Source organism: Rhinichthys klamathensis, unplaced genomic scaffold (genome assembly GCF_029890125.1).
Source record: "Rhinichthys klamathensis goyatoka isolate OS25496 unplaced genomic scaffold, OSU_Roscu_1.1 h1tg000429l_1, whole genome shotgun sequence".
NCBI classification, from domain to species: Eukaryota; Metazoa; Chordata; class Actinopteri; order Cypriniformes; family Leuciscidae; genus Rhinichthys; species Rhinichthys klamathensis.
This window is the reverse complement of record NW_026606925.1, coordinates 1,554,300-1,581,999: the sequence shown is the minus strand read 5'-3', so window position 1 is coordinate 1,581,999 and position 27,700 is coordinate 1,554,300. Positions and strand designations below refer to the sequence as shown.

The 27,700-nt window shown below is 39.6% G+C and overlaps 1 protein-coding gene across 1 annotated transcript in view; it reads right to left on the bottom strand.

Annotated features, from left to right (window-relative positions):
* Nucleotides 1-27,700, bottom strand: part of LOC130071105 (uncharacterized) — a 91,875-nt gene that overhangs the window by 7,164 nt on the left and 57,011 nt on the right. Inside the window, exons 2-9 of the mRNA XM_056235720.1 lie at nucleotides 15,152-15,190; nucleotides 14,812-15,064; nucleotides 14,586-14,731; nucleotides 12,199-12,478; nucleotides 11,938-12,079; nucleotides 4,206-4,308; nucleotides 2,516-2,629; nucleotides 2,143-2,201 (exon numbers count right to left, since the gene is read on the bottom strand). Of these exons, the coding sequence (XP_056091695.1) occupies nucleotides 2,143-2,201; nucleotides 2,516-2,629; nucleotides 4,206-4,308; nucleotides 11,938-12,079; nucleotides 12,199-12,478; nucleotides 14,586-14,731; nucleotides 14,812-15,064; nucleotides 15,152-15,190 (1,136 nt within the window). The remainder of the gene's footprint in view (nucleotides 1-2,142; nucleotides 2,202-2,515; nucleotides 2,630-4,205; nucleotides 4,309-11,937; nucleotides 12,080-12,198; nucleotides 12,479-14,585; nucleotides 14,732-14,811; nucleotides 15,065-15,151; nucleotides 15,191-27,700) is intronic.

Below are 27,700 nucleotides of genomic sequence, written 5' to 3'. Positions count from 1 at the left end.
TAGTAAACAGACTTCTAAACAGGAGGTTTTAGATGCCATTATGTGATTTAAAGCGGTACTGCACTGCTGGCAAAATGGGCTTTCAATAAAACGTGGCTGCCTATGCAGTATAAAGGCAATTTAATTTTTGAAATCAGTGCTGACAAGAGAGAACAAAAAATACATTTGTTGTCTTCCCCTTTGCCACATAGGTAGAAAAACTTCAATACCCATAATGCACTGGGCATATTGCTGTCCAAGGCCACTCCCACCAGTATGCTATGGATACTCTTACCAGGGTCAAATATGGCCTTGCTTTAATAGTAAGTACTACTCAGCAAACTTTTAGTCATAATGGTGTAGACCTACATTGTTCAAATTCTTTTAAAGAGCAAACATTTAGCGGGATAGAATTACTTTGGGTTTCCAGTGAAGGACCCAGCGAGTTGTAGGCATCGGCTAAAGGCTGCAAAGAATCATAAATACGGAGAGCACGCCCCAAAGATAAATCTGAAAAACCTCCAAGTCTGTATTCAGTATGGATGAAAACGAACAGTGTTTTAGGCCAAAGTTCTGCCCAACATCCTGAAGCAAAAGTGTCACGATTAGTTGAAGCAGACGAGGAAGCAGGATCCACGTGCAGCATTCTTTTATTAAATAAAATCAAAACTACACAAATATAGACTTAGGCTCAGGAACAAGACTCGGGAACAAAACAACCAACAAACGTCAAAGACTGAAACTAGACACAGGGCTTAAATACAGAGGCAGACAGGCTAAACAAGATAACAAGAGGGCATGGCTAATAGGAAACACCTGGGGAGACTAATAAACATTAAACATAACGGGGAGCTGCTAAACATGGAACAAGACGGGAACACAGACTGGAATCATGACAAAAAGCCCATCGCATTCAAGTAAGAAAAATGTGAAAGTATAATCTGTAGTTTTCACTTGTTTAAATGTACTCCAGACATTGTAACAATACAAAACAGATTGAGAAACTGCAAAGTTATATTTTAAAAGTTTAAAAGCGCCAGGGCTACTTGGCTTTGTGCAAGATTTTTAAAAGAAATGCAGGGACATGACAACTTATCAGCTTCTTAATGTTTACACACTCCTTTGAATTGGAATGTCTCCCATCCTCACTGTATCATGCAAATATTTCACTTATCTTAAAAAGGATAGGCCCTATATGGATTGCTTCTCTTTTTGTCCAATATCTCTAATACATGTTGATGCTAAAGTTTTATCCAAAATACTTCCTAAAAGATTAGAGGTTTATATGCCATAACTCATAGCACCAGATCAAACCGGATTTAGTACTGAAAGACACTCACATTTTAATATTAGTCATTTTGGCATTGCACAGTAATGTTTTCTGACTTAATGTAAAGCTATGGTCATTTTTCAAAAACGCTTTTGACCACTTGGAGTGGAAGTATTTGTTTGATTGTGGGGATAACTATGTGAATTGGTTAGAAATAAAGTATAGGGCACCACAAGAATCAGTCCTCACAAATGGTTTAGGCTTTTCTCCATTTGATCTGAAGTGCGGCCCAGGACAGTGTTGCCCCTCGTCACCCTTGCTCTTCACACTATCCCTGGAACCTTTAGCAGTATCTCTTAGCCAAAAAATTAAGGGAATTCAAATTGGTTGCACTACTCATATTCCTTTATTTCTTTCTGATATAGAATTGTCGGTGCCAGCCCTGATGGATTTGATCAGTAGTTTCAGCTGTTTTTCAAGCTACGTGATTAATTTTAGTAAGTCAGAGGCAAGTCTGCGTGGGAAGTGGGGGAGACTCAGTCCCATCTTCAATGTTCCTCTTCAAGTAGTCTCCTAAGGGCTTTGCCTATTTAGGCGTAAAGGATACAGCAATCTACTGAAGGAACTGCATTCATTTTGATTCTGCCAAGTTTATTCTGTACATTCAAGTTTATTCTGCCTATCCAAGAAATTAGAAGATCCATCCACCGATCTAGATCATTTCACACTGTTCTCAGGCCTGGAACAAAATTAAGGGTGGCCAACTTTTTCAGATTTGTGGGAAAAATGTACACCAAAATTGACACCTAAATAGCCAGAGTCCAATTCTTACATTTAGGGCACACTGGTAAATGTAGGGTTAGGGTTAGAGTAGCCCTAGCCCTAACTCTAACCGTAACCAAGGACAGGTGATAGGAGGATTCAGGTGGTGTGCTATCCGGGGGCACGTTGGCTGCATGCACATGAGATTGTCCGTAATAAGACCCCTACGACGGACTGGGTCACCAAAGTGGTGTTGTCTTTTGGCATAAATGATAGGACCTCTACTTCTGTTGGTTGGGTAGAGACCTGGATTAGTAGGACCCTGCAGGCAGGCATTCTTTCCCTAATGCACAGATTTTGATTCCCATTATTAATTATCACAGATACTTACCAAGGAATCAGATCATAACACTTAACCAGATCAATGCCCACATCACTCGCACCGGCAAGGCCATGGCGGCCCTCTCTGGCCAAGACTTCAGAACAAGGCTGGATTTGACCCACTGGACAGGGAGTACAGGCCGAGCAATGTTCCAACACTGGCTAGCCCATTTAAACTAGTTGGGGAGGGGCACCCAGCCATGCAGGGGCATGCGACTGTGGTGAACCTCTCCCATACTAGAACATTAAGTAGAGGAGAGATCTTGGTGTTACAGAGGGGGTTGTCGTTTGTTCCTAAGGGCACAGGGATGGAAGGGACTGCCTGGAATCGGCTAGAGGCAGAGGCGGGGCTCACGGAGTACCATCACAGGTTGAAGCTGGCAGCCTTTATTGAGGAAGATGAGGGGGAAGGACGGAGGGCTCCATTTACAGCTAGCTCAGGATGGGAGCCGAAAGATTATCAGATCCCAAAAGTGGTCCAGGATATTATAGAAGAGGATCATAAGACTATGAAAGGGATTAAGGAGCTTGGAGAAGATTGGAACCTTTCGAAGGAGGAATGGCGGGCACTCAAATGTTTGAGAAGGGATAGGAGCATTATAATCAAACCGGCGGATAAGGGGAGCATGGTGGTCCTGATGGATAAAGAGCAATACATCAGGGAGGCAATGAGACAACTGGAGGATCAAGAATTCTACAAGAGTTTGGATAAACCCATTTATCCGGAATCAGTTGAGCGGATCAGAGATGAATTGGAGAAGCTGTTAAGGAAAGGGATCCTCAGTAAAAAGCAGGTAGAGTACATTAGGGGACTGGATATACCTAGAGAGAGAAGATTCTATCTCTTACCTAAAGTACACAAGGACAGGACAACTTGGCCTTTCCCTGATGTCCCGCCTGGGAGGCCAATAGTCTCAGACTGCGGGAGTGAGAGCTATGGGGTGGCGTAATTCATTACACATCACTTAAATCCGCTCTCCACTAAACACCGCAGTTATATTAAGGATACTTATGATTTTCTGGAGAAGATTAGGAACATTAAGATCAGTCCCGGGGCTAGACCATGGATGTCGAAAGTATACATACTGATATAGAAACAGAGAGAGGGCTTGAGGCCGTTAAAAATACCTTTCGGCGTTACCCGGAGGAAGGAACACCGGACGGATGTTTGTTGAGGCTCCTGGAGTTGAGCTTGACCCGGAACGACTTTGAATTGAATGGCCAACATTTCCTCCAGATCAAAGGGACAGCCATGGGCAAGAGGTTTGCTCCAGCCAACATTTATATGGCTGAATGGGAGGAGTCCGTTTTTCCTAAATGTAAAATTCTGCCCGCCCAATATTTTCGCTATCTGGATGATGTATGGGGAGTATGGGAGGGGACAGAAGAGGACTGGTTGGGGTTTATTGGTATTCTGAATTCACATCATCCTTCCATCCGGTCGAAATGGGAGCTAAAGTCGGATTGGATCGATTTCCTGGATACAACCACATATAAGGGTCCAGAATTTGCAGACACCGGGAGGCTGGATGCTACGGTTTATTTTAAACCCACAAACACCCACGCACTGTTGCATCGTCACAGTCATCATGATCGTCACGTTTTAGAGGGGTAGTGAAGGCCCAGCTCCTGAGGTTCCAGAGGATCTGCATTAGGGAGGTGGACCGAGTAGAAGCTACTAAAATTCTGATGGAGGCTCTCAGAGGAAGGGGTTACTCTCGGTGCTTCCTGAGGAAAGTGGCAAAAGAGGAGAGAGAAACGAGTGAGAAAACAACCAAGATCCCGCACAAAAGAATTCTTCCGGTCATCTTACGATTCTCGAAAACAGCCAAAGCTTTAGCGGCGGGGCTCAGGAAGAATTTAGACAGATTATCACAAGAAGAGATATTAGGCAGCAGATACAGGAATGTGGCAGCCTACAAGAGGGTTAAGAACTTGGGAGATATCTTGGTGCACAGTAAGATGGGTCCAACACGCAGTAAAACTCCAAGGAAGACCCAGGACACCTTTGTGAGGGGGAGGCAGAGGACAGTACACAGAGTAACGCAGGCTATTCCCCTTAACCGGAAAAATTGTGTGTATCTGATTAGGTATGCCGGATGTGGGAAGAGGTATGTGGGGGAAACTAAGAATTCAATTCTCACAAGGATGTGGGCCTACAGGTATACAGTGAGGAAAGGGACCCAGCGGAAAGGACATGTAGTACCTCACTTCCGGAAACATGGGATTAATAATCTGAAGATTTTCGGGCTGGAGCATTATCCGGATTGGGTTAAGGGGGATAGATTGAGGAGGGAAAGGCATTGGATCAGGAGACTGGGCATATGGTTTCCAAAAGGCCTTAAAACCTCTTAACCTTCTCCAGAGCGTCGGCGCACTGAAGCGTTTTTTTTTTTTATTTAGTTCAAATATACTATCAGATTTAATGTTATACCTTGACAAACTATACATCATTAAAAAGATATAAGACTCAAGATTCAGTATTTGACCACTATTGTATTCTGAGAAACTTATAGTGACAGTTATGTCTTAATTTGTGTCAGGAGTTATGAAATGAAAAAAATGAGTCGATACCTTTAATATGAATTATGAGCGTCAGCTGGTCCATTCATAAAAAACACTCCGTGCTGTCGTCATGATAGCGATTCACAAAACAACGTCCCTGAGGGCTTTTAGCTCAACAATGTGCAGATGTGGAGAAATATTGATATATTCTCATAGATTCACATCATATTTCTATAGACAGGAATAATATTTATTGAATTTATACCCAAATGCGTCGATGTAATCATAATGATCGCTTCTTACTGAGATGTGCTGTGTTTTCCATTCATACCAATAGCATGGGGGCGCTATTATGTCCAATAAAAGTCCATATATGGATCATGAAGAAGACCCATAGTCATGTGACATTCCAGGACGTCACTGAGTGATACAGAAAGTACAGAGATCGCTGTAACATGCAGATAAAGATGTTTTGAAGACAATAAACATGATTGCAATGATATTTGAGTTACCTGTGTTCTTCAAGCCATGCCAGGTATTTCATAATAATAGATTATATTTATAATGTAATGCTAATCGATATAGATTTCATCATCGTTCAGAACACTAAATAATACATTTTCTGTCTGATTTTTTTTTTATCTGAAGCCAAGTTAGATCACAGAAGATTATTTAAAACACTAGACTTGCGTTATATAGTGAGTTTGGAGCGCAAACATAGTTTTAATCTCATAAATGGTCGTGTATTGATGGTGTGCTAAGCTAACATGCTAGCGAGCCCAGGCGCACCTGCCACGAGCAGTTATTGTTTTATGATTTTTTTCTAAATAGGAATGCTTACTGAAATGTTTCAGTGCATTTGATACCAGTTTCAAATATTTAGTGAGAACTTTGATAAAAGAAATTAGGGTTTGAAACCCTATGAATAGCTTGTGAATAGCCAGTCTTTAGTAGCTATAATGCAGACAAAAGAAATGCATATTTAGAGCCATAATAACCAGTCTGGAGAGGTGTAAATGTGTGCAGGGGAGACTGAGACTGAATGAGGCAATACAAAACAATAGAGACAATAGACTGAATAGATGACTCAGAAGATGACTAAACATCAGTTTGCTAATAGAGTCTAATCAAAATAAAGTAATTTGACATGATCTTGAAAAACATTGAACTAAATACAGAGCTTTATACTTATCATTTTCAGATTTTAAATATAAAATGGTCAGACATGTGGCTTTAGCTGCAGTGCATTTCTAGATTGCTCCAGGGCCAACTTCAATTTTATTTTCATGAAGATGTTTCATAAAAATAAATTTCTAATAACTTTACAAAACTTTGAAGCTATTTAAAATTGTTTTTTTCATTATGACAATAATTAATTCTACATTTACAATAAACAACCAGGTGTCAGCTTTCAAATGAGATCATACTTGTGCTTTTAGTGCAAAGGGTTCATGAACTGTATCTGTTTAAGTTTGGGTATGTCATTTCTGGGGATTTTTCAAAAGTGGGCTTGAAGCTTAACAGGTTAATCTGAAATAAAAAAAATTGGTGTAAATCAGATTGTGAGGTATCATTTGTTGGATTCTATAAAACTTACCTGAGTAGAATCCAAATTTGAATCCTTATTAGATTTAATTAGGACATAATTAGACTAGCTCTGTACCTGCATAAGCACTTCAACCTACCCCTTACAGGGGATTAGGGTTAAATTATTTTAAAATGCCTAAACCTAAAGGAATTAAAGGACAGATGTTGGAGTGGATAGGATTGGTGTATCAGAGACGGGAGGACCCGGTTTGAGACCAGATGGTTTAGTATTTTTCTTCTTTCTTGATTAGTTTATCTAGAGTGGCATATTTAGAGGGCGGGTTGGTAGACAGAGTGGTGCAGTGGTTAGGTGTGGTTAGTGGGAGAGGGAGGGATCCGGGTTCTAGGCCGGATTAGAGACCAGTTTTGATTCTGGTAAATTGTTGGAGGATATTTAATCAGGGATTAGATGGTTAGGTAAAAATAACAGGATACTCTTAGATGGTGACTAAAATATCGAAAAATCGAGGAGCATAGGGAAGGAAACTACGATGGATCGGGATGGATTCATGGGAGCCAAGATTCACGTGGGAACAACGATGGAGCGATGTTTGGAATTACTGAGGATTGTGGGTAAATGGTGTTACCAGGGTGGTGATGGCAGGTGCATTTAGATAGGTGAATTGGGTGGCTTGGAAATTGTTAAGGTTTATGTCACCTTGCGGTTGCACTGGTAAGTGTGACGTCTATTTAGGTGTACATTTACTTAGAGGTGACGGATGGTAGAAGCTTGGTACTCGTTTTGGCCGATTGGGCACTTGTACCCGCCAATTTGAACTTCGTGACACAGGCCCTCTTCGGGTGCCCCGGGATACCTTGCGGTGTTAACGAAGGGGTACTTGGTTAGGGAGGTGAGTATCCAACCTCTCTGGGTCCACTTGGACAGCACGCAGAGAAGGTGGGCCAGGGTTGAAGGGCCATAACTGGTACCCAGTCTTTTATCGATGATTAGCATTAGGGGGTTTGGGTTAATCTTGTTGAGGATGTTGGGTTTGGTATAGGGGCACCTTGCAGTAATGATTATCAATAGGTTGGCAGTTTTTTTAGTGGTTGACTTGGAAAGTTTTAGAGGTATTTGGGCCCAGGATTGATCCCCTTGGGCTGGCCGCCTCGGAGGAGGGTGTCTAGTGTTTAAAGAGCCGAAACACTCAATGATCCTGAGGTACACTACTGAAGTTGTGTTCTTGGGATGAGTAGTATTAGATTAATTGCCTTAAGAGTATCTCTTGGCCTTTTTATTAATAAAGCATAGGGGCTGTCCTGGCTCTTGAAGCAAACATGGATTCATGAATACAATTTTTTGGGGGATGGGCTCGGTCAGGATTTCCGACTTGCAAAATGGGATCTGAGTGAGTCGGGTACGGCCAGTGGCTTGATTCTGAAAATAAGAAGCCATTAAAGATTATAGCTTAAGCATCATAGTAGTAGTTGTTGGGATGGTATAGTTGTGGACCTAGGTGGATCAGCCTCATCAAAAACATGCGCCGGCCAGTGCATTTCTGCGTCCTTCCTAATCTAAATTAGGTGACCAGGAGAGGTCGTCTGGGGGAAGGCGTTGCCTACAATTATTGGTTCTGCCCGTTGATGAGCCAGTTTTGGGACAAGACTAAAGAAAAGCTTGCCTGTATATTAAATTGCACTATTGTTAAAGCTGCAGTCCGGAACTTTTCCTCTTTGTCGCCATCTCTCTGTTCGAAATCTGTAACTGCAGTGATTCGCGGAATTATCATCTTTACGTGCAGGGCCGGCGCTCCGCATACGCACATCACGCACTGCGCGTAGGGCACCAAGTGCTTGGGGGGGCACCAAAAAATCTGGGTCGTGAAAAATCATCATAATAGGCTACTAGTATAAATAACAAATAAAATATGTCTAAAGCATGTTAATATACAAAAGCAATACAAAAATAATACAGGCCTAGACCAAATTAGTCGAGAAAAAGGTGAATCTCCTGTGCCAGTCTCCCTCTGGTGCCCCCCTTCCACACCTCCCAGTGGTCTGTTCGATTATGCCTCAATCAATGTCAAATTTGGCAGACACCGACCTCAGACATGGCCTCGAAAAGGCACCAAGAGTCGGGGGGGGGGAAAAAGTAAAAAGAATAGACAGCGGGATGATACTCGCGCGTCGCTTGCAGGTAAGACAATGTTTTAAATAAAAATGTTAGTTTTGTAGCGCGGGCGCCCTTGCGTCGTGTATGCATGTCCAGGGGGCGTCGCTAGTAGTGCAAATGAAATGATCCGGGGCTTTTTTAGCCCTGCATGTTGAATCTTTTATTTTAACGGGGGTCCTGGGGTTTCTCCCCCGGGAAATTTTGAAACTTGGGCTGTTTAAGATGCAGTTAGTTTGTTTGAGAAGAAAAGGAAGACCACTTAGATACGTTTTTTCGTTGTTGTTCTATGCGGATAATGCGGTCATTTTCAAGAGGTTCATAGGCCAAGGCCCAAGAGCGACATCTGTTGGTGAAACTGCAATAAAAAAATAAAAAAAAACACAATCTCAGTGTTTGTATATTTTCATATTCACAGAGTTGTCAAATTATTAGGGCTGGGAAAAGATTAATCGCATCCAAAATAAAAGTTTGTGTCTACATGATATATGTGTGTGTGCTGTGTATAATTATTTTGTATATATAAATACACACACATGCCACGTATATATTTAAGAAATATTTGCATGTATATACTGTATATATTTATATATAATTTATATTATATATACATTTAAATATTTTATATATAAATAAATATTTCTTAAATACATACATGCAAATGTGTATTTATATATACAAAATAATTTTACACAGTACACACACATTTATCATTCATGTAGACACAAACTTTTATTTTGGATGCGATTAATCGCGATTAATCTTTTCCCAGCCCTACAAATTATGTACAGAATTATTATATTGTGCTTCATCAGACTAAGAAATTCTGAATGGTTGTTATTCCTTGGGTGGGGGGCACCACCAAGCATTTGTGCTTAGGGCACCCAAATGGCTAGCGCCGGCCCTGTTTACGTGGGTTGTAAATCGGCATGAAACAGCGCGGATGAACACAGTGCTTTGAGGCGAGTGCTGCTGTCAGTCACCGCGCTGTGTGGATACTGGCATACAGAATCACAGATTCACTTTTTGAAAGTTTGATCAACATAAGAATTTTCATAAGAAAATGTCTTCTGAACAAGTAAGTAAAATCCATTTTTGTTCTGACCAACTAAGGGGGAAAAAGCATTCGACATGATAAGCTTCGTTAGATTTAATCAACGCGATTTACAGCAACCGTGCAAATTATAGCCTACTTTGTTCTCAAATTGGTCATGTTAACAACATCAGCATTGCGTGACTAATGTTAAATTTAATGTGTTTTATGGTTAGCACCTGCGTAGTTCAGAATTCATATTCTCCATAATAGCAAAACGAGAAAGGCACAACACAGGAAACTCCATAACTGTGAATTAAGAAAACGTACTGTTACACGATTGAACTATTGAAATGTCTTACTTGTTCAGCAGAAAAAGCCGTCTCTTCTTCCGTTTTGAACCCCTTCAAAACACGAAGTTCACGCACTTTTCAAAAGCCCCGCCGATGTTTAAATCCTTGTGTTCGCATGAGACGGTTTCTTTCTCTTTCTCTAGCCACCTTAAATCCGAAGTACGAAGTCTTTTGGGTTTTATAACTGCTGAATCTCCAGTTGACACTGATGATTGTTGTTTGGATCTTTCTGGATGCCATAAGTTTAATTATGTAAAGTGCTGCGAGAAAAGCCTATACATCTAAACATCTCGTCACGCGCAGTATAGCCGGCTAGCCGAAACTCCTTCTTTATGTGTACGGGTGTGACGTCATGACGCAAAGACATGCTCGAATTTCCCGCGGAAACCCACCAGTACCACTGGAATTAAAATCATTATTACAAGCTAACCGTTTTGAATCTAGCTATGGCAGGCAGATAGTTTTGACCACTGGCAGAATAAGTTTTTTTTTAATATAATTATTTTGGATTATTTTTAACTTAAAAAAGTTACGGACTGGAGCTTTAAAGATCCATGTGTTTTTTTTTTTTTTATTATTTTAGGAAAGGGTAATGAGGACATTGAACTATCAGTTCCCCAGGTCAAGCTGGCAAGCAAATTATTATTTTTAGCTTCTAAATGTATACTTCACAGTCTTGGTTCTCAAGAGGACGGACCACATCAGCAACGAGGTACTGAGGAAGAACAGGCTTAGGAGCGCTGGGCCGGACACGTGGCCAGGAGGTCGGACAGGCGATGGATGCGGGCCATGACCAAATGGCTGCCTCTCGATATCAAAAGACCGCTTGACTGCCCCGCAAACCGTTGGCGCGACTCGCTCAGGCAAGACATCGACAAAGACTGGATGGGTCTGGCCAGGGACCGAAAAGCCTGGCGAAGTTGTTGTGGCCTGCGTTGAAAGATCGAAATACAGGCCGATTGAAGAAATGTATACTTGCTGTGTGAATAAAAGATAAACTTCCAAAAGTGGATCAAAGGTACACTAAGATGTTTTAAATTATTAATGTTACCAATGGCAAAGAGGCTGAATTTGAAAATGTATGGTCCCCCTTTCTTTGTAGTCTTCAGAAAGATGCACAACTATTAAATATCTATGAAAAACAATGGAAAAGTAGCAAAGTGGAATGGAAATGGAGGTGTTCTCTGTACGCCTTCAAAAAAACACTGGTGAGCCTCATTTGTGACTTTTGGAAGTGCAATTTGATTACCATATGCAGTTTAAATAAAGTTGAATTAACGTAACCTTCTGTCATTTTTACTCTTCAAAGTGTACACTTGCAGGTGTTGATTATGATTAGGCTAATTTACTGAAAGTCCCATTAAATAATAATAAGGATAAACAATATTTAAAAAGTAGGCATATATAATTATCTAACATCTGACTAATTAAAAATTAACCTCAAATCATAAAATGCTAAATGGGGGATATCTATAGGCCTATCTAGCATGAACAAAAAAAAATGTCAACAGAAATGTCTCTCAGTTGCTGAATGTCGGGTAACAACATTGCTGAAGCCCTGTCGCGTCTTACAATTCTACGTTGTTACAATATTGCGAGCACGTAGACCGCGACGTTGCCATAGCAGAAATGCAACGAGCCACCGACGTTGCCACAACGTAAATGTGTTTGCTGGGTTGTGGCCTAGATCTGGCAAACAGAAATGGTCCACTCAAGTACCATCAGTCCACGCGGTATGTGGGCCAGATCATCATTCCACATGTGCCAGATGTGGGCCGGATCTGGGCTGACACAATGTTGCTATCTGGGCGCTTCCACAAATAAACGTTTAGCAAAACAAAAAATCTCAGGGGAGAATATGCCAGGATTCTGCTAAAATGATTTACACTTCAAACCAAATCTGCGCCCTTGATATGGTATAATTTATTGAATATGATGCTGTACAACAATGAATTACCAAATACCCGTAGATTTCAACTTCACAAAGAGTAAGAACCTTCTGATCTCCAGGAATATGAACAATCACATAACGTCCGTCCATCCCATCACATGAGTAGTTGTAGGACTCGCCTGCTGGAATAGCAGGAATAACAGCACATCTACAGACAGAGAGAGAAACAGATGGAGATAAAGATAATGTTATATAATCTTCACATTCACATTAATCCTTCTCATTTGTACTCAAGCTCTCATGTACTTTCAACCTCAAGAGACTCACATGGGATTGTTGTTGCCGTTGTTCTCCAAAGAGTTCCCGATGTGAATCTCCGCTCCGTTTATTCGTTCTACACAGCAGTCTCGTCTGTTAGTGACGACCACTTTACTAACTCGGTACACATCACGCAGATCCAGCCTCCACCACGGGTTAGTCTCATTAAGGGTTGAGGAGCATCCCGTGTACAACTGCTGGAGACCTCGATTACCATCAATGGCCTTTCCAGCAAACCAGCTCCCAGATGTTGACGACTGTGTAGTAGCTCCTCCTACTGCCCGATTTCCTAGAAAATTAATAAAAACCTGTCTTGACTCATCTTTATTTTTGACTTCAACTTTTGCCCACTTTCTGTCTTTGAGTGAGCTAAGGTGAAAAGAAAAGCCTTTCCCTTTCTACCGAGCTTATCAAAACTTCTATCTCTGCTGCAAATATATGAGATATATATCTTTATATCACTCATTAAACGCAAAGCTTCCACAAAGAAAAACAGTTCCTGGTAAAGCAGCTTTGAGCAGAGGCGGGTGGTGGGTAAGAGGCAGACAAAATTTTAGCGGTCATATTTTTTAACTGCTTTAAAGTGTTGTTGTTTTTTATCTCTAATAGACAGAATATTTATACAAAACGACACATACATCAAGAAAATAAGTTGACTCACCTAGTCCTAGCCTATCACTTGAAGCAAAAAAAATCCATCCTTCCATCCTTTTAAATGTACGTGTTAAAAGAGCGCGTTCGGCCGTTTGGTGAAGCTGATTGTTCTATAGCCTATACCCAACTTAGGCATGGGATCTTCCTTCATTTTTAATTTGTAGCTGTTGTTTGAATAGTAGTTTAGTAAATTTGTTTGCGATCAAAAAAAGTTGCTATATGTCAAAGAATTCAGTTTTCACAGGTCAGTTGAAATAAGTAGAACTGTCACCATACCACACACAGGAAACAGGGATAGATCCAAAAGCAGTTTAATGGGTGTCCATAATCATAAACCAGTCCAGGCAAGGGTCAAAATCAATATTAGCAATTCATAAACAAGAACCAAAACAAGAACCAAAACAAGAACTCAGAAGTGGTGTGACGAATAACAAGGCCTCCGTAACAAACACTAAACAGGCAGGGTATTTCTACACACAGAAACTAACAATCATGATGGGGAACAGCTGAGTGCAATGACCAGTGATGAGCGCAGACAAGGATTGTGGAGAATGCAGTTCCTAAGTGGGGGAAGAGGACCTCTAGTGGACACCAGGGAACATAAACCAACACTGTAACAAGAACAGACAGGTGTTTGTACATACCTTCCGATATTTATTGCACATCGACAGACAGCAAGAGGTTTATCCTGCACTTCAAGTATTATCTTTGTAAGATAAGTAAACAGTTACACCATATAAAGTGCATTTACCTCTAGCAAATTAAATCTGCTGCTTCATCGAATCTCTGTTTAGCTGTTGTGTATGTGTGTGGCGCGTGTGCTGGCATGTGTGTAAAAACACGGGCTCTGATTGGCCACCATGAAACATGACTCTGCCTTAGCCAATCATAATCGCTTAGGCGTCCCCACCAGATTTCGTCATGAGTCATTTTTTGAAACATTGAGGCACGGATGTACCTAATACAAATAAATAAAACATCTCCATTTAACTAGCAGAGCATTCATTTTGTTATATATTAAATAAGAGATCTAGCGCTAAAATGCGTTGTTTTTTAAATCAAGCTGAGCGCTCGTTGCCGCTGCTATCAGTGTCATGGATACAGTGTTCTCTTGTGGCTCGCGCAGTCTTCACTCGGACGCGCTCTTCAATCTATCGCCGTTGTGGAGACTTTCTATTCATTCCGGTGAAATCACAAAATAAAATGCACACAAACGTGTCCCTGCTTGATATAGACTGTAACCAGTGATGGCCATATTCAGTTTTGATGAGAGAAAAAAAAAACTAGGCTTTACAACCCGTAACCTCTGAAACGCTTGGCAAAAGATCTACCACCAGACCATTAAAGAACTCAAACAACATTTGCGGATCGATGGATCTACTTACGGGTTGAGCAGAGAGTCTGCACAGTTTGACAAGTTTGTACCCAGCACTTCTGAAAATGCACTTCGGAATGCGTCTCTGTCCCCAACACATTTTAAACCAAACTGACGCCTGTGGTAGCGCACCACATTTAACGTCCAGTAACGTTAACGGCATGTAACGACGGGAAAAGTAATTAGTTAGATTACCCAGTTCCTGAAAAAATAACGTTGTTACCTAACACCGTTCTTTTAAATGGCATTATTCCAAACACTGGTTATGTCTTGACTGACCAATCAGGTTCAAGAATTTCAGAGAGCTGTGGAATAAAAATGATTTGTTAATTTCAATATTGAGAAGTGCTATTCAACAATGAATTACCTGCCAAATACCCATAGACTCCAACTTCAGAAAGACTAAGAATCTTCTGATTTCCAGGAATATGAACAACCATGTAACGTCCCACCATCCCGTCGCATGAGAAAGTGGCCGTAGCGCTGGCCGCAAGACTAGAAATTACACCACATCTACAGACAGAGAGATAATCTGTTATCAGTTTCTGTTCATCTGCAGACACATTAATTAAAACAGTCAAAGGAAGCCTCACATGGTGTTGCTGTAAATGTCAGGGAAGTTCCCGACGCGAATCACAGCCCCGTTTATCCTCGAAGACAAGCTGATTCTGTTAGTGATGGTCACTCTGTTCACGCTGTATACCTTCAGTAGATCCACTCTCCACCACGGGTTGGTCTCTGTGTTAGTGTGAGTCCAGCTGCCGAGCAAACCATCAAGCGCAAGTTCAGGGATAGAGCCTGCATAAACTGATGACTGAGTGGTTTTGCCCCAAAGTGCTGCATTCTCTGGAAAAGTTTTCAAAGACAAAGGCAACATTTTTGTCAAACAGAAAAAAAAAAAAACGAAGGTTAAAAAATAAGAATGGTTCTCACCTTCTTGTCCATTTGCTCTTTTCACAACCAATACAAACCCTGTGGAATCAATATTTAAGTGAGTGTCAGAGAACCAGGATTTGTTGAATCACATTCTGAAATTTAATATCTATTTTATTTTTTATTTAAATTCAATTTGTCATTTCTGAATTTTTACTGTCTTAAGTTTGAATGATGTGTGATATGTGTTCCCTTTGTTTTTCCATATGTGTGTATGAGGACTCTATACTGCAAACAAAATGTACCTTCGGGTACAAATAAAGTAACTTGAACTTGAGATTTGTAGTTCATTTACTTTGATATTGTCACTAACACAAAATAGTCCGAATGATAATGGAAACATAAAACATTGATCTGTATAATGATCATGTTGAAGGAAACTACTGACACAATAATAATAATAATCTGCAACGAACAGACTGTTTGAATTTAACGTCAGACAAGAACACATTTCTGTGGAATCACTACCTGACAAACACAATAATCAAGTCGGCTGTCAAACTATACATACACAAATGAGCATCTATTCAACATAAGATTTGGTTAGTATCTAAAAATAAACTGAGAAATACCATCCTAGAGAACAAGTGACAAGCAACGCTTCAAAAGTTTGGAATCTGATTTGAATTTGAAATGAAGAACTTCATACTTTATTTAGCAAGAATTCATGAAATTGATCGAAAGTGACAGTAAATACATTTGTAATGCTACACCAGATTTTTATTTCAAATAAATGCAGTTCTTTTGAACTTTCTATTCAATTAATTCTGAAAAAATATGTATGACTATATCCACAAAAATCTGAAGAAGCACAACTGTTTTCAGCATTGATAATAATCATATATGTTCCTTGAGCATCGAATCATCATATTAGAGTGATTCTGAAGGATCATGTGACACTGAAGACTGGAGTGATGATGCTGAAAATTCAGCTTTGATCACAGGAATATTTTACAGTTTACTGTATATTCACATGTGTAATACTATTACTAAATGTAATAGTACTATAAATCCACAGTAAAGACAAATGAGTGTAAACTAAACTACAAATCTCCATCCTAGTATAATAGCAGATCATGAATGTTGTACTTTACCCAGTAACATCCACAGGGACTTGAAGAGCTTCTTCATGGTTGATTGAAGGCGTTGGTCTTTCTTTTAGGGATGGAGAGTGTTAGTTTTATGTTTTATGGAGGACAACACATTTAAATTTGCATCTCATGATCATCTTGTCTCTCCTCCCTTCCATCTCCATAATTTTGAATACAGAGAATATAGTTACACATTTTAGTTAATCCCAAAAAAAACTTTTCAAAAAGAGACTTAGAAAGGCAAAAAAGTCACGACTGGTGATCATCATCATCCTCATTGTGTTCAGCACAGATGTTCAGGGTGTTTTCTGCTGTGTACAAATGCCTTTAGGTTTACACAGACTTCCCAAATCAGCTGCAAAAACACAGACAAACAAATAAAATTCAAATAAGCCATCTGGACTTTAATCCTGAAAGGTGATCATGTAACTTCTATTGCTGCACTAAAACAAATGATGGGCTGAATGTGCACAAATATGCACAAAACCAGCAGTGTTATTTATGTCACAGATGAGTTTTAAAAATGTTTATTTCACAGAGATGCCATAGATCCATTTTGGTTTACCAAATAACCTTTCAGTGATCAGTTCTTAAAAGAGCAATTTTTTCTTAGTATGAAGAACATTTTAATAATCTAAATAAACTTTTTCCACTATGAAAGGACAATTTTTAAATCATACATGGGTTAATATTTTTATATAAACTTAAATCCTGTTAAAACTGGCAAAATACAGTTTAACCAGTGTTTACACAAAAGCTACCAAAAACTGGAAAAAATAACCACCAAAAAAATCCCAACAGGCATTTGGGTAGAAAACGTCTCGGGTTACGACTGTAACCCAGGGAACGAGACGCTGCGTCGAGAATCGACACATTGGGGAACGCCTTCAGTGTGACGCATCTGAAGCCTGTGTGGAATTAGTCCAATCTTGATTGGTGTTGCGTCATGACGTCACCCGTGACATCGCATGTGATGGTGATGCGGAAGCTATAAAAGGACACCGGAACATAACAGCGTCAGCTTCTGATTGGTCGAAGCAAGTTGTTCTCAGGGGCGCAGGAAGTGTGGTCGAGGGATGCACCGTCTCGTTCCCTTCTCAGGTTACAGTCGTAACCCGAGACGTTCCCTTTCGAGGGAACTCGTGCTGCGTCGACAATCGACACGTTGGGGAACGAAATGCCCACTGCGCCACACTGAGAGAATACGCCCTGATGTGAAGCAATCTGACACACTCAAGACGAAAGAACTTGTGAACCCGGTGTAGAGGGCATATCCAGACTGTAATGTCTGATGAGGATGTGTGGGGAGGCCCAGGGAAAGGGAAACCCCTGCTTTAGAGGATGCCACTCCTCTAGTTGAGAGGGCTCTTATCAGGAGAGGCGAAGGCAGATTGCGCGCCTCGTACGCTGAAGAAATGGTCTCTGCTATCCATCTGCTAATAGTTTGTTTAGAGGCGGGGAACCCTTCTCAGGTGACCCAAAACACACAAGCAGCTGGTCCGCAGCATAATAGATGTGAATGGATGGAAAGCCTAAAGATTAATAGACCGTGCCATATTTGTAGGCACCTTAGGCACATAGCCGGGTTTAGGGTGGAGAATGGCTCTCACTCTGCCAGGAGCGAACTCGAGGCAATGCCAGGGAGCAACGGATAGCGCCTGCAGATTGCCGACTCTTTTCAGGGAAGTAGTAGCGAGCAGGAAAGCTACCTTTTAAAGATAAAATTTTCTCAGACACCTCATCCAAGGGTTCGAAGGTTGCCAGGGATAACCCCTCAAGAACCACTGCCAGACCCTGGACTGGACGACAGGCCTCATCCTCCTAGCTCCACGAAGGAAACGCACTATGTCTCCCCAAGGTGCCCACCCCTAGAGGCGTGTGGAAGGCAACTATGGCCGCCACATAGACCTTAAACCAGCACTAAGTAGGAATTCCGTTTTTGTCAAACAGCGACCCCTAGAGTCGCTGTGAAGTACTTGCACTGTCGTGAATAGCACTCACGCAGAGATGGCTCGCACTCACGGCCGGATCCCCTCCCCCTGTACACCGGTACCTGTTCAGTATGGACGCTGTAACGAGTGGAGATAAGGTATGGCCCCTTTAAGAGCTGCGCGCGCCTTGCGCCTCGAACACCACATGTATACGGCGCCGGGTTATTTCTGTTTGATGCTCATTTTATCAGAATTTTATCAGATCTGTTTTTTGCCGTAAAGCAATTCATTACTTCGCGAGACCTGATATCACACATGATACTTCCTAACACTGAGGACGGCGGCCCAAAGTTGCAAGGGTGGTTTTGCGGCTCACAGGCACCAGGGGGGTGCGAGACGACCACCATTCAACACGAAATCAGTAATATAAACATTACAATGACTCCAAAGCTGTTCGGTTAAGGTTAAAAAGTTACTTAGTTCACCTTTAATGGCTTTGATTTTCTAGCCGTTTTTGAGTTCAACTTGTTTTATAAAATATATATTTTATATAAAATAATGTTTATAAATAATTTTCATAAACTTAAACCTATATAACTTTATTTTGGTTCAAAGTTTGCTTTTATTGATTTTCACAATATACATCACATTCAAAGTCCCCCACCCCTCACTATCAAATCTTAGAATGACGCCCATACTGTCCATTAATTCAAAATGCAATTGTAAGAACAGAGCATACATACAATACTTACAAACATACTAACAAACATTAACCTCCAACCAAATACAACAAATACATAAAAAGTAAAAATAATAAATAAATAAATACAATTGTAGTGGCATTATTTAAACAGACTTATCAGCATAGTCAGAGCCGGTCCGAGCCTTTTGGGGGCCCTAAGCAGAATTCGATTTGGGGGCCCCCTCCCACTACGCGAAGTCCCCTGTGCTTGACGATTATTGACACAAATGTCACGCAATAATGATGCATTATAAATGAATACAGTGAGGTTATGTATTAATACAAAATAGATGCCTACTTAAAAAAAAAAAAAGTTGTAACTTTTACTTTACTCTTTGAAACTTCTTAAAACAAACTGTCTCAAAACATATAAAATAAATTATTTGCTAAAATAATGACAAAACTGAAAAATCAGAAACATAATAAGAGCAAGGGTTCAACAATGACAATTATTGTTGAAAACTGTAAAAAAAATTATTATTTCTCAACTGTCTCAATACAGTGTAACTGTCCTCAAAATCTTTATTATTATTATTATTGTAACAGACTTTGTTGGATAGTACATGACAGAATCCAACAAAGTCTGTTACTATAACACCGGTAATGATGTACTGACGCTCGTTGTATGTGTGTATGCAATGTATTTTTCCCCTCGGGACTTGCCGTAGATAGGAATGGGTCGTGCGCACTTGGTACTGGAGTGTCGCCGGTTTTTTGGAGTTAGTGATCTGATGTGTGGTATAATAAAGAGGAGAAGAGTTCAAACTGCTATGTTTATTATTTATTCAAACTGCTACCCTAGAAGGTTAAGTTCCCCTGCGGCTGTTTTCTCCAACTTAAGCCGATACCGTGAGTATGAGTGGGTGGCAAGGCATCTTTCCATTTGAATAATATTGCTCTACGTGCAAGCAACGAAGAGAAAGCAAGGACTTTACACATCGATGCTGACAACCATACGTCCTCTGGAGCAACTCCAAATAATGCCACCAGAGGTTCTGGCTCTAATCTATGCTGAAGAACCGCAGAAAGAGTGTGAAATATCAGTCGCCAGTAAAGTTCTCATTTGGGCATGTCCAGAACATGTGAGCTAACGTTCCCTCAGCACAATGCTGGCGTGGGAGACCTAGCATATTGTTCATCTTACCTTGAAATGTCATTAGCGAGTAAAACTAGCTTTTCTTTAGAGAGCTTTCTTTTATTAGCACCGTATGAAATAATTTGGCCTCTAATATATGCTATAAGGGCCTCCCACACGGTTGAATCTGAAATGTCCACTGATTTATTAACGCTTAAAAAAAAGGAATTTGGTCAGCGGCAAAGGAAACAAAATTATCATCTGCCAAGAGTGAAGTATTGAAACGTCAGTTCCTCCTAAGGGAAGGCACATTTAGAAAGGTCAGATCAAGAGTAAGAGGAACATGGTCTGATATAATAATACTTTGATATGCACAAGACTGAACTCTAGAAATTAAATCGTTATCCAGAATAAAGTAATCAATCCGGGAGTAAGAGTGATGAACATCTGAAAAAAAAGAATATTCTCTTCTCTTGGGGTACAAACGCCGCCATACATCCGATATGCCATATTCAGAAAAATAATTATTTAGAAAAATGGAGGATTTGTTTGCAGTGCATGCTCTAGATGACGAACGGTCCCGCACTGGGTCAAGGCAACAGTTGAAGTCTCCCCCATGTATAAGAGGAATTTAAATTAAGACATTTATAATTTTACAAAGGATTCTGTCAAATAAATGCTGTTCTTTTAAACTTTCCGTTCATCAAAGAATCCTGAAAAATAAAATGTTATTTGTAAATGTAAAATGTAATCATAAATGTTTCTTGCTCATCGAAAATTAGAATTTCTGAAGGATCATGTGACACTGAAGACTGGAGTAATGATGCAGCTTTGATCACAGGAGTAAATTACAACTTTTTTTTTAAATTGTTACAAAAATTTATTACTGGTTAAAATATGGCTTCATCATAGGCAAGCATGAATGTATTAAACAACAACTAATCTAGAATATTTAGATTTTTTGGCAAGAAATTTCAATTCTTTACAATATGCTATAAATCAACAGTAGAGAGATGCATACACTCCTCAATCCTAAATCCTCAAATTCCCAATCCTAAATCCCCAAATAATCAATCCTAAATCGTAAATGGCTAAACGATTAAATGCCCAATCCCAAATCCCCAAATTCCCAATCCTTAATCCCCAAATAATCAATCCTAAATCCTAAACGATAAAATGCCCAATCCCAAATTCCCAATCCCAAACCTAAATCCCCAAATAATCAATCCTAAATCCTAAATGGCTAAATGATTAAATGCCCAATCCTAAATCCCCAAATAATCAATCCTAAATCCTAAATGGCTAAACGATTAAATGCCCAATCCCAAATCCCCAAATTGCCAATCCTAAATCCCCAATCCTAAATCCTAAATGGCTAAATGATTAAATGCCCAATCCTAAATACCAAATTCCCAATCATAAATCCCCAAATCCCCAATCATAAATCCTAAATGGCTAAATGATTAAATGCCCAATCCTAAATACCAAATTCCCAATCATAAATACCAAATTCCCAATCCTAAATCCTAAATGGCTAAACGATTAAATGCCTAATCCCAAATCCCCAAATTCCCAATCCTAAATCCCCAAATCCCCAAATCCCCAATCCTAAATGGCTAAATGATTAAATGCCCAATCCTAAATCCCCAAATTCCCAATCCTAAATCCCCAAATTCCCAATCCTAAATACCAAATCCCCAATCCTAAATCCTAAATGGCTAAATGACCAAATGCCCAATCCTAAATACCAAATGCATTTTCGACTTTGACTTTTAGTTTTCGACTTAGACTTTTAGTTTCAAATTTAGACTTTTAGTTTTCAATCTGACCCAATAATCCCTCCATAATACTCGTTTTAGGGAGGACGATGTTTAAATGCGTCTCTCCTCCCTTCTGTCACACTCCCCTGTCTTCAAGCAAACACTATTTATGTTTATCTTGTTGGTAACACTTTACAATAAGGTTCATTAGTTAACATTATTTAACTACCTTAGTTAACATGAACTAAGATTGAACAATACTTCTTCAGCATTTATTAATCTTAGGTAATATAAATTTCAACATTTACTAATACATTATTCAAATCAAAGGTTGTATTTGTTTACATTAGTTAATGCACTGTGAACTAACATGAACAAACAATGAACAGCTGGATTTTTATTAAATAACATTAACAAAGATCAACTAATATACCTGTGAACCTGTGTAAAGAACTGCAGCACACATATTGCGTTTAGCACAGATTTGCAATGTGTTTGACCGCTGTCAGTTTACACAGACCTCACAAATTAGGTTTCAAAAACACAGACAAACAAATAAGTGTCAAATCAGCAGACTAAACCACTGGCACGCACAATGCTTAAAGGTGATCCTGCTTTTTCCATTTCTGACCTTAACTTTGGACATCAGAGCTTCTCCATCCTTTAACTCTTTCCCTACAAGCATTTGTTTTTAAAGTTTCCAGCCAGCTTTTTTGATCATTTCACAAAACTTTCATGGCCCCTAGAATATTTTGTTGTTTGAATATCTGAATAGTACGGAAGCCCTGAACCGCAACGTAAAAAAAAAAAAAAAAAAAAAAAAAAAAAAAAAAAAAACATTTCGAGATTAAAGTCGAAACCGCAATGTAAAAAAAAAAAAATCTGTAAAAAAAAAAAAAAAACTAGCATTTCGAGATTAAAGTCGAAACATTTCGAGAGTACGAGAATACAGTCTTCCGTAGAAGTTGCGTGTGTGCTTACCATTGTTGCACATTGCCGCACACACAGGCATTCATAATGGTGCATAGCAAGTGTTTCACACTGTGTGTGTGTGTGTTTTTTTTTTGTTTCAACAAAAGGAAATTCAACAGGTGCCAATCTACCAGCATTAGGCTACCATTATAGGACGTTATAAAATATACTGCGCCGGAATAGACTTTAGCCTACAGGAAAACCAACCCGGAAAACACTTTTCAGACTGGATGGAGATATCCAGCTTTATGAATGAATGAGGCATTTATAGCGCTTTCATATGTCTACTAGGCCTACACTCAAAGCGCTTTACAATCATATCAGAGAATCTCTTCTCAACCACCATTAGTGGTAGTGTTATCGGCCCAGATAGTGTTGCCTAGACGAGCACGAAAACACCTCAAAAACACTGGCACATAAAGTTTGGCCCATTGTGATACTCCGGCGGAGTCTGTGCGCTCGTCTATAGGCAACGCCATGCTAATTCTTGTTGGTAGATTAGCACCCGTGTAGAATTTTGTTGAAAGCCCAGATAACACACACACACACACGCTCTGAGCCAGTGCACTGTTATGAATGCACACACTTCTATGGAAGACTGTATTATCGTAATGTTTCGACTTTATTCTCGAAATGTTTCGACTTTAATCTCGAAATGCTAGTTTTTTTGTTTTGTTTTTTACAGATTTTTTTTGTTTTTTTTTGCGGTTCAGGGCTTCCGTAGAATAGACAATATATCAAAAGTAAAGAACTGCTTAAAAAAAATATTCATTCAATATTTATTCTGGCTTAATGCATTATTTTGATCAACACTTGAATGTGGGTAACTTTAATTTAAAAAAAAACATTAACATTTTAAACAAAAAGTTGAGAAAAATCTGTTGTTTGTCAAAGACTACGTCTGGACCAGATTCAGAATGATGTTTAAACATGGAGTAGATCGAGTCCATCAACACCTCAAAGCTTCACAGACCCATACCGCTTTCTGGGTCGTCATTTCATTCGGTCAGTTCTGATTTATGTGTTGTCTAATGTTGATGATCGCGTTATTTACATATGCATCTTCTTACATATGCTATCTCTTGTTTTAATCCAGAGATTCTGTACTCTTTCAGAAGATGTGTCATAGCTCCCCCAACTTTATAACGGTGAAAACTCTTAACCTGTAACGTGTATGAAGGTATTTTTGGTGCAAAACAACTGAACGCCTGTGACAGTGAAATTTGTAGTTGTAGAGAATAGCCACACATGTGTATCAGTAAATGTGAAGTCACAGAGAGAAATGTTTTAAAAGTTGCAAACTTGTAGACTTTTTTTTATCTTCCACAAACACAACACAACAGTTACACCTTCTCAAATTCTTCATTGCAGGCGCACAAATCCTATTCTACAAATCACAAACTAAGAAACTCGTACGCACACATTTTTGCTACAGTTGCTGCAGTGAATATGGTGCAAAACGCATCCACACACTCGCATCAAAATATGTGAAGTCACAGAGAACTTTTGCTCATCTGCAAATCAGTATGTGAATTCATCCAATGAGAGACGTCTTGTATATTTTTCTAGCACAAACACAAGTACATAACTACAGCTGCTTGAATCTGCTGCGACGAATTACAAGCTCTGTTTTTCACTTTCAAGTGAAAAGTTTCGTACGCTCCGCCTTTTGCACCAAGTGCACCGTGAAATGTGGTGCAAAAGTGCGTTGTGCATCTGTAGAGGCAGTGGGCGGAGCCTACATTAACATTCATGAGTTTCCCGGGCATGCGCGTGCAACTGCTCATTCTAGTTCACGCTCCTCGTTTCTCAGCAGGTTTAATGGATTATTTCAAAAAAGGTAAATATAGTTTCAGCGCAAACTTAAACTACAATTGTGTATGCGATGTATGCGCGCCCGCGCCATCAGCCAATGAATTGGCTTGATTCTATATGGATTCAGACTATCGGCACACCCAGAGGGCGTTCTGACGCGTAATTTTACACGTGAAATGCAGCCAAACCTTGCGAGCAAGAGCACGCATGCGAGACAGAAGAGACTGTGCGTGTGTGTGTGTGTGCGTGTGTGCCTAATTAAGTCAGGCACCGAAATCAGGCACCGAAATTGTCGTTCTTATTCGGCCTGGTTACTACCGTTTACGTCGGAACCGGTTCCCTATTGGCACCGAGTTTCGGTACCCAACCCTAGTAACCCCCTACACCCGGGTCCCACTCACCCCGCTCCGAGCGGGCCTCGAACCCGGGTCTCCGGCGTGAGAGTCAGGCGCTCTAACAAGGAGGCTAAAGACTGCAGCCTCTAGCATCTGTCGCTAGAGCGCCTATTGAGATCAGAGGAGTGAGGTTTACTCGCACAGCAACTACTAGCTGGCCTCCGTTACACAAACAAGGGTAACTAAATGAGGAGCACCTAAATTGAATACTCAAATCAATCTGTAACTATGGTAACAAACAGACAGGGGAAACTGAGGGTGTGAGTTGACACGACAACAATGTATTAAAAACAGACGACAACGTTGTCAAAATGATCCCTGTTCACAAAAATGACTGTATTATGCTGTCAGGCCAGTAGTTGGCGATGACACTTTTTCAAGAAACACCTCATGAAACATGTCATATACATGCGTATGACGACGTTACCGATTTCACAAATTCACGTTTTTGTTGTTAATATGGAGACGGTAAAGCCATCGTTTTCAAAACCCGATTTCAGGCCCCCTCTGTTGTTGTGTAAATGAACGGCCAAAACGCATAAAAAGTTTTCTGTTTTCAGTTGAAAACGGTGTCGTGTACACATACCCTGAAATGACAGAACTATTCACCAACTAGAAAACTTACATAGGCATGAACAGAAACGAGAAACAGATAAAAAACAAACTCAAAACATGACAGATACAATCCCTGAAAACAAGTCTTAATATCTTACATCATTTATATGTACATTTGCTTTTAAGTAGATGTATTTTGTTTTCAGGATATTTAGATTTTTTTTTTAATCTGCAAAATAAAATAAAAAATACCTGTTACAAATAGCATTTTTTTTTGTTTTCAAGACTTTATCAAAACTCCAAAAAAATCCACCTCGGCCTAGTACATAAACCTTTATGTAAATGTTTGAGAGTTGACAATGGAAAGTTTGCAACGGAGATGTAAACGGAGCATGGGTGGATTCCCACTAACGCCTCTGGCTTCTCTGTGTATAAATTGGCCAACTAGGATGTTTTCTGCCACTAATGTGTGTGATTGCATTTATTCATTCATGCATGCGTTTGTTCGTTTATCCATTAGATCACTTGCTAACACTTTTAAACCTCAAAGTAGACCTACACTGATGAATAAAACATACACAAATCATAAAAACATCATCATAATCCTAAAAGGTTAAAAAGCTGGAGAACACGAATAACTTCCCACGTACCGACGAGGACATGAAAGGTTCAGTAGATTATTTTCTCTAAGTGAATGGTTATTGTCATGGTGTAACGAACAGCTCTTTGTAAATTGTAATCTTTTCTGGGAGTGACCTGCATCCCTGCAGAATCGGTGCGGATCTTCTGTCGGACAATATCTCCAGGATGCCACGCACCAAATCTCAAATCACAGAATTTGTTCTACCCACTGTGAATTGACTTCTGACATATACTGAATTTATGTATACTATAAATTATATATATAAATATCATATGCATTTTTCAAATACATCCATCATTTAAGGAGGAGTTTGATTTTGTTAATGGTTGCCTTTTAAGATATTATGTGATACAAGAAGTCACTGGCTATTTTCATGCTCTGCATAGCCATTCGAATGAAGAGCCTTATGTTGTAGCAAAGTTCAAATGGAAATTAGTGTCTCCATACTGAAAGATTTTGCATCTGTGACTGACAACAGGTTTTGCATTAAAGATAACTTGAGTAAAAACTGATAACAATGCTGAATCATTCGCCATCAAACCTCCAGCAGGGGTGTGCATAAGACTGACATGACACCTTCATAAGACTGACAGGACACATGTCATGAATATGAAGTAGGGGTTATGCATGTTCATGACAACTGTCATTAAGTGTCATTCGCTCTATTATGACATTTTGAATGCAAATATGACATTGTTTGAGATGTCTTGGTAATGACAACTTGACATAAACCAATACATCATAACCTGTCAGTGTCTTTGTCATGACAACTTGACATTACTAAGACAACACAACCTGTCATAAATATGTCATAAACATGACGTAGCAGATTAATTATCAAACTTAAGAAACCACTTAGCTTTATGGGTTAACATTACATTAAACTGTCAGGTGGTTGGTTTTGACATTGGCTGTCATGAGGCCATTATAACTTTTTAATGACAAATTCAATTTGTACCACTGTACTTGAGGTCAAGAAAAATATTCATGACACATTTATAATGCCTCATGACAGCCAATGTCAAAACCAATCACATGACAGTTTAACTTAATTTAATGTCAAGTTGTCATGACAAAGACACTGAAAGGTTATGAATGTATTGGTTTATGTCAAGATGTCATAACAAAGACATCTCAAACAATGTCATATTTGCATTCAAAATGTCATTATTGAGCGAATGACACTTAATGACAGTTGTCATAAACATGCATAAACCCTACTTCATATTCATGACATGTGTCATGTCACGGTTATGAAGGTGTCATGTCAGTCTTATGCACACCCCTTTAACCCTCTGGGGACCAAGGTGTTTTTGGGGTCCTTGAGATGTTTTGACATGCTCTGACATTTGTGCTTTTTTCAGTTGCTTATAAACATATTAATGGCACAGGTGAAATTACACTCTATTTAGCACAAACAGGACTACCATAATGTGTGAGCAACATGTATGTACATGTTTGTATTTTTGAGAGAATATTGTTTATGCGTGGTTATTGAAAAAACTAAAAAATAAAGTTTTTGAAATAAGGACACAGAAAACATACTAAATATGAGTCCACAAGACTTTTG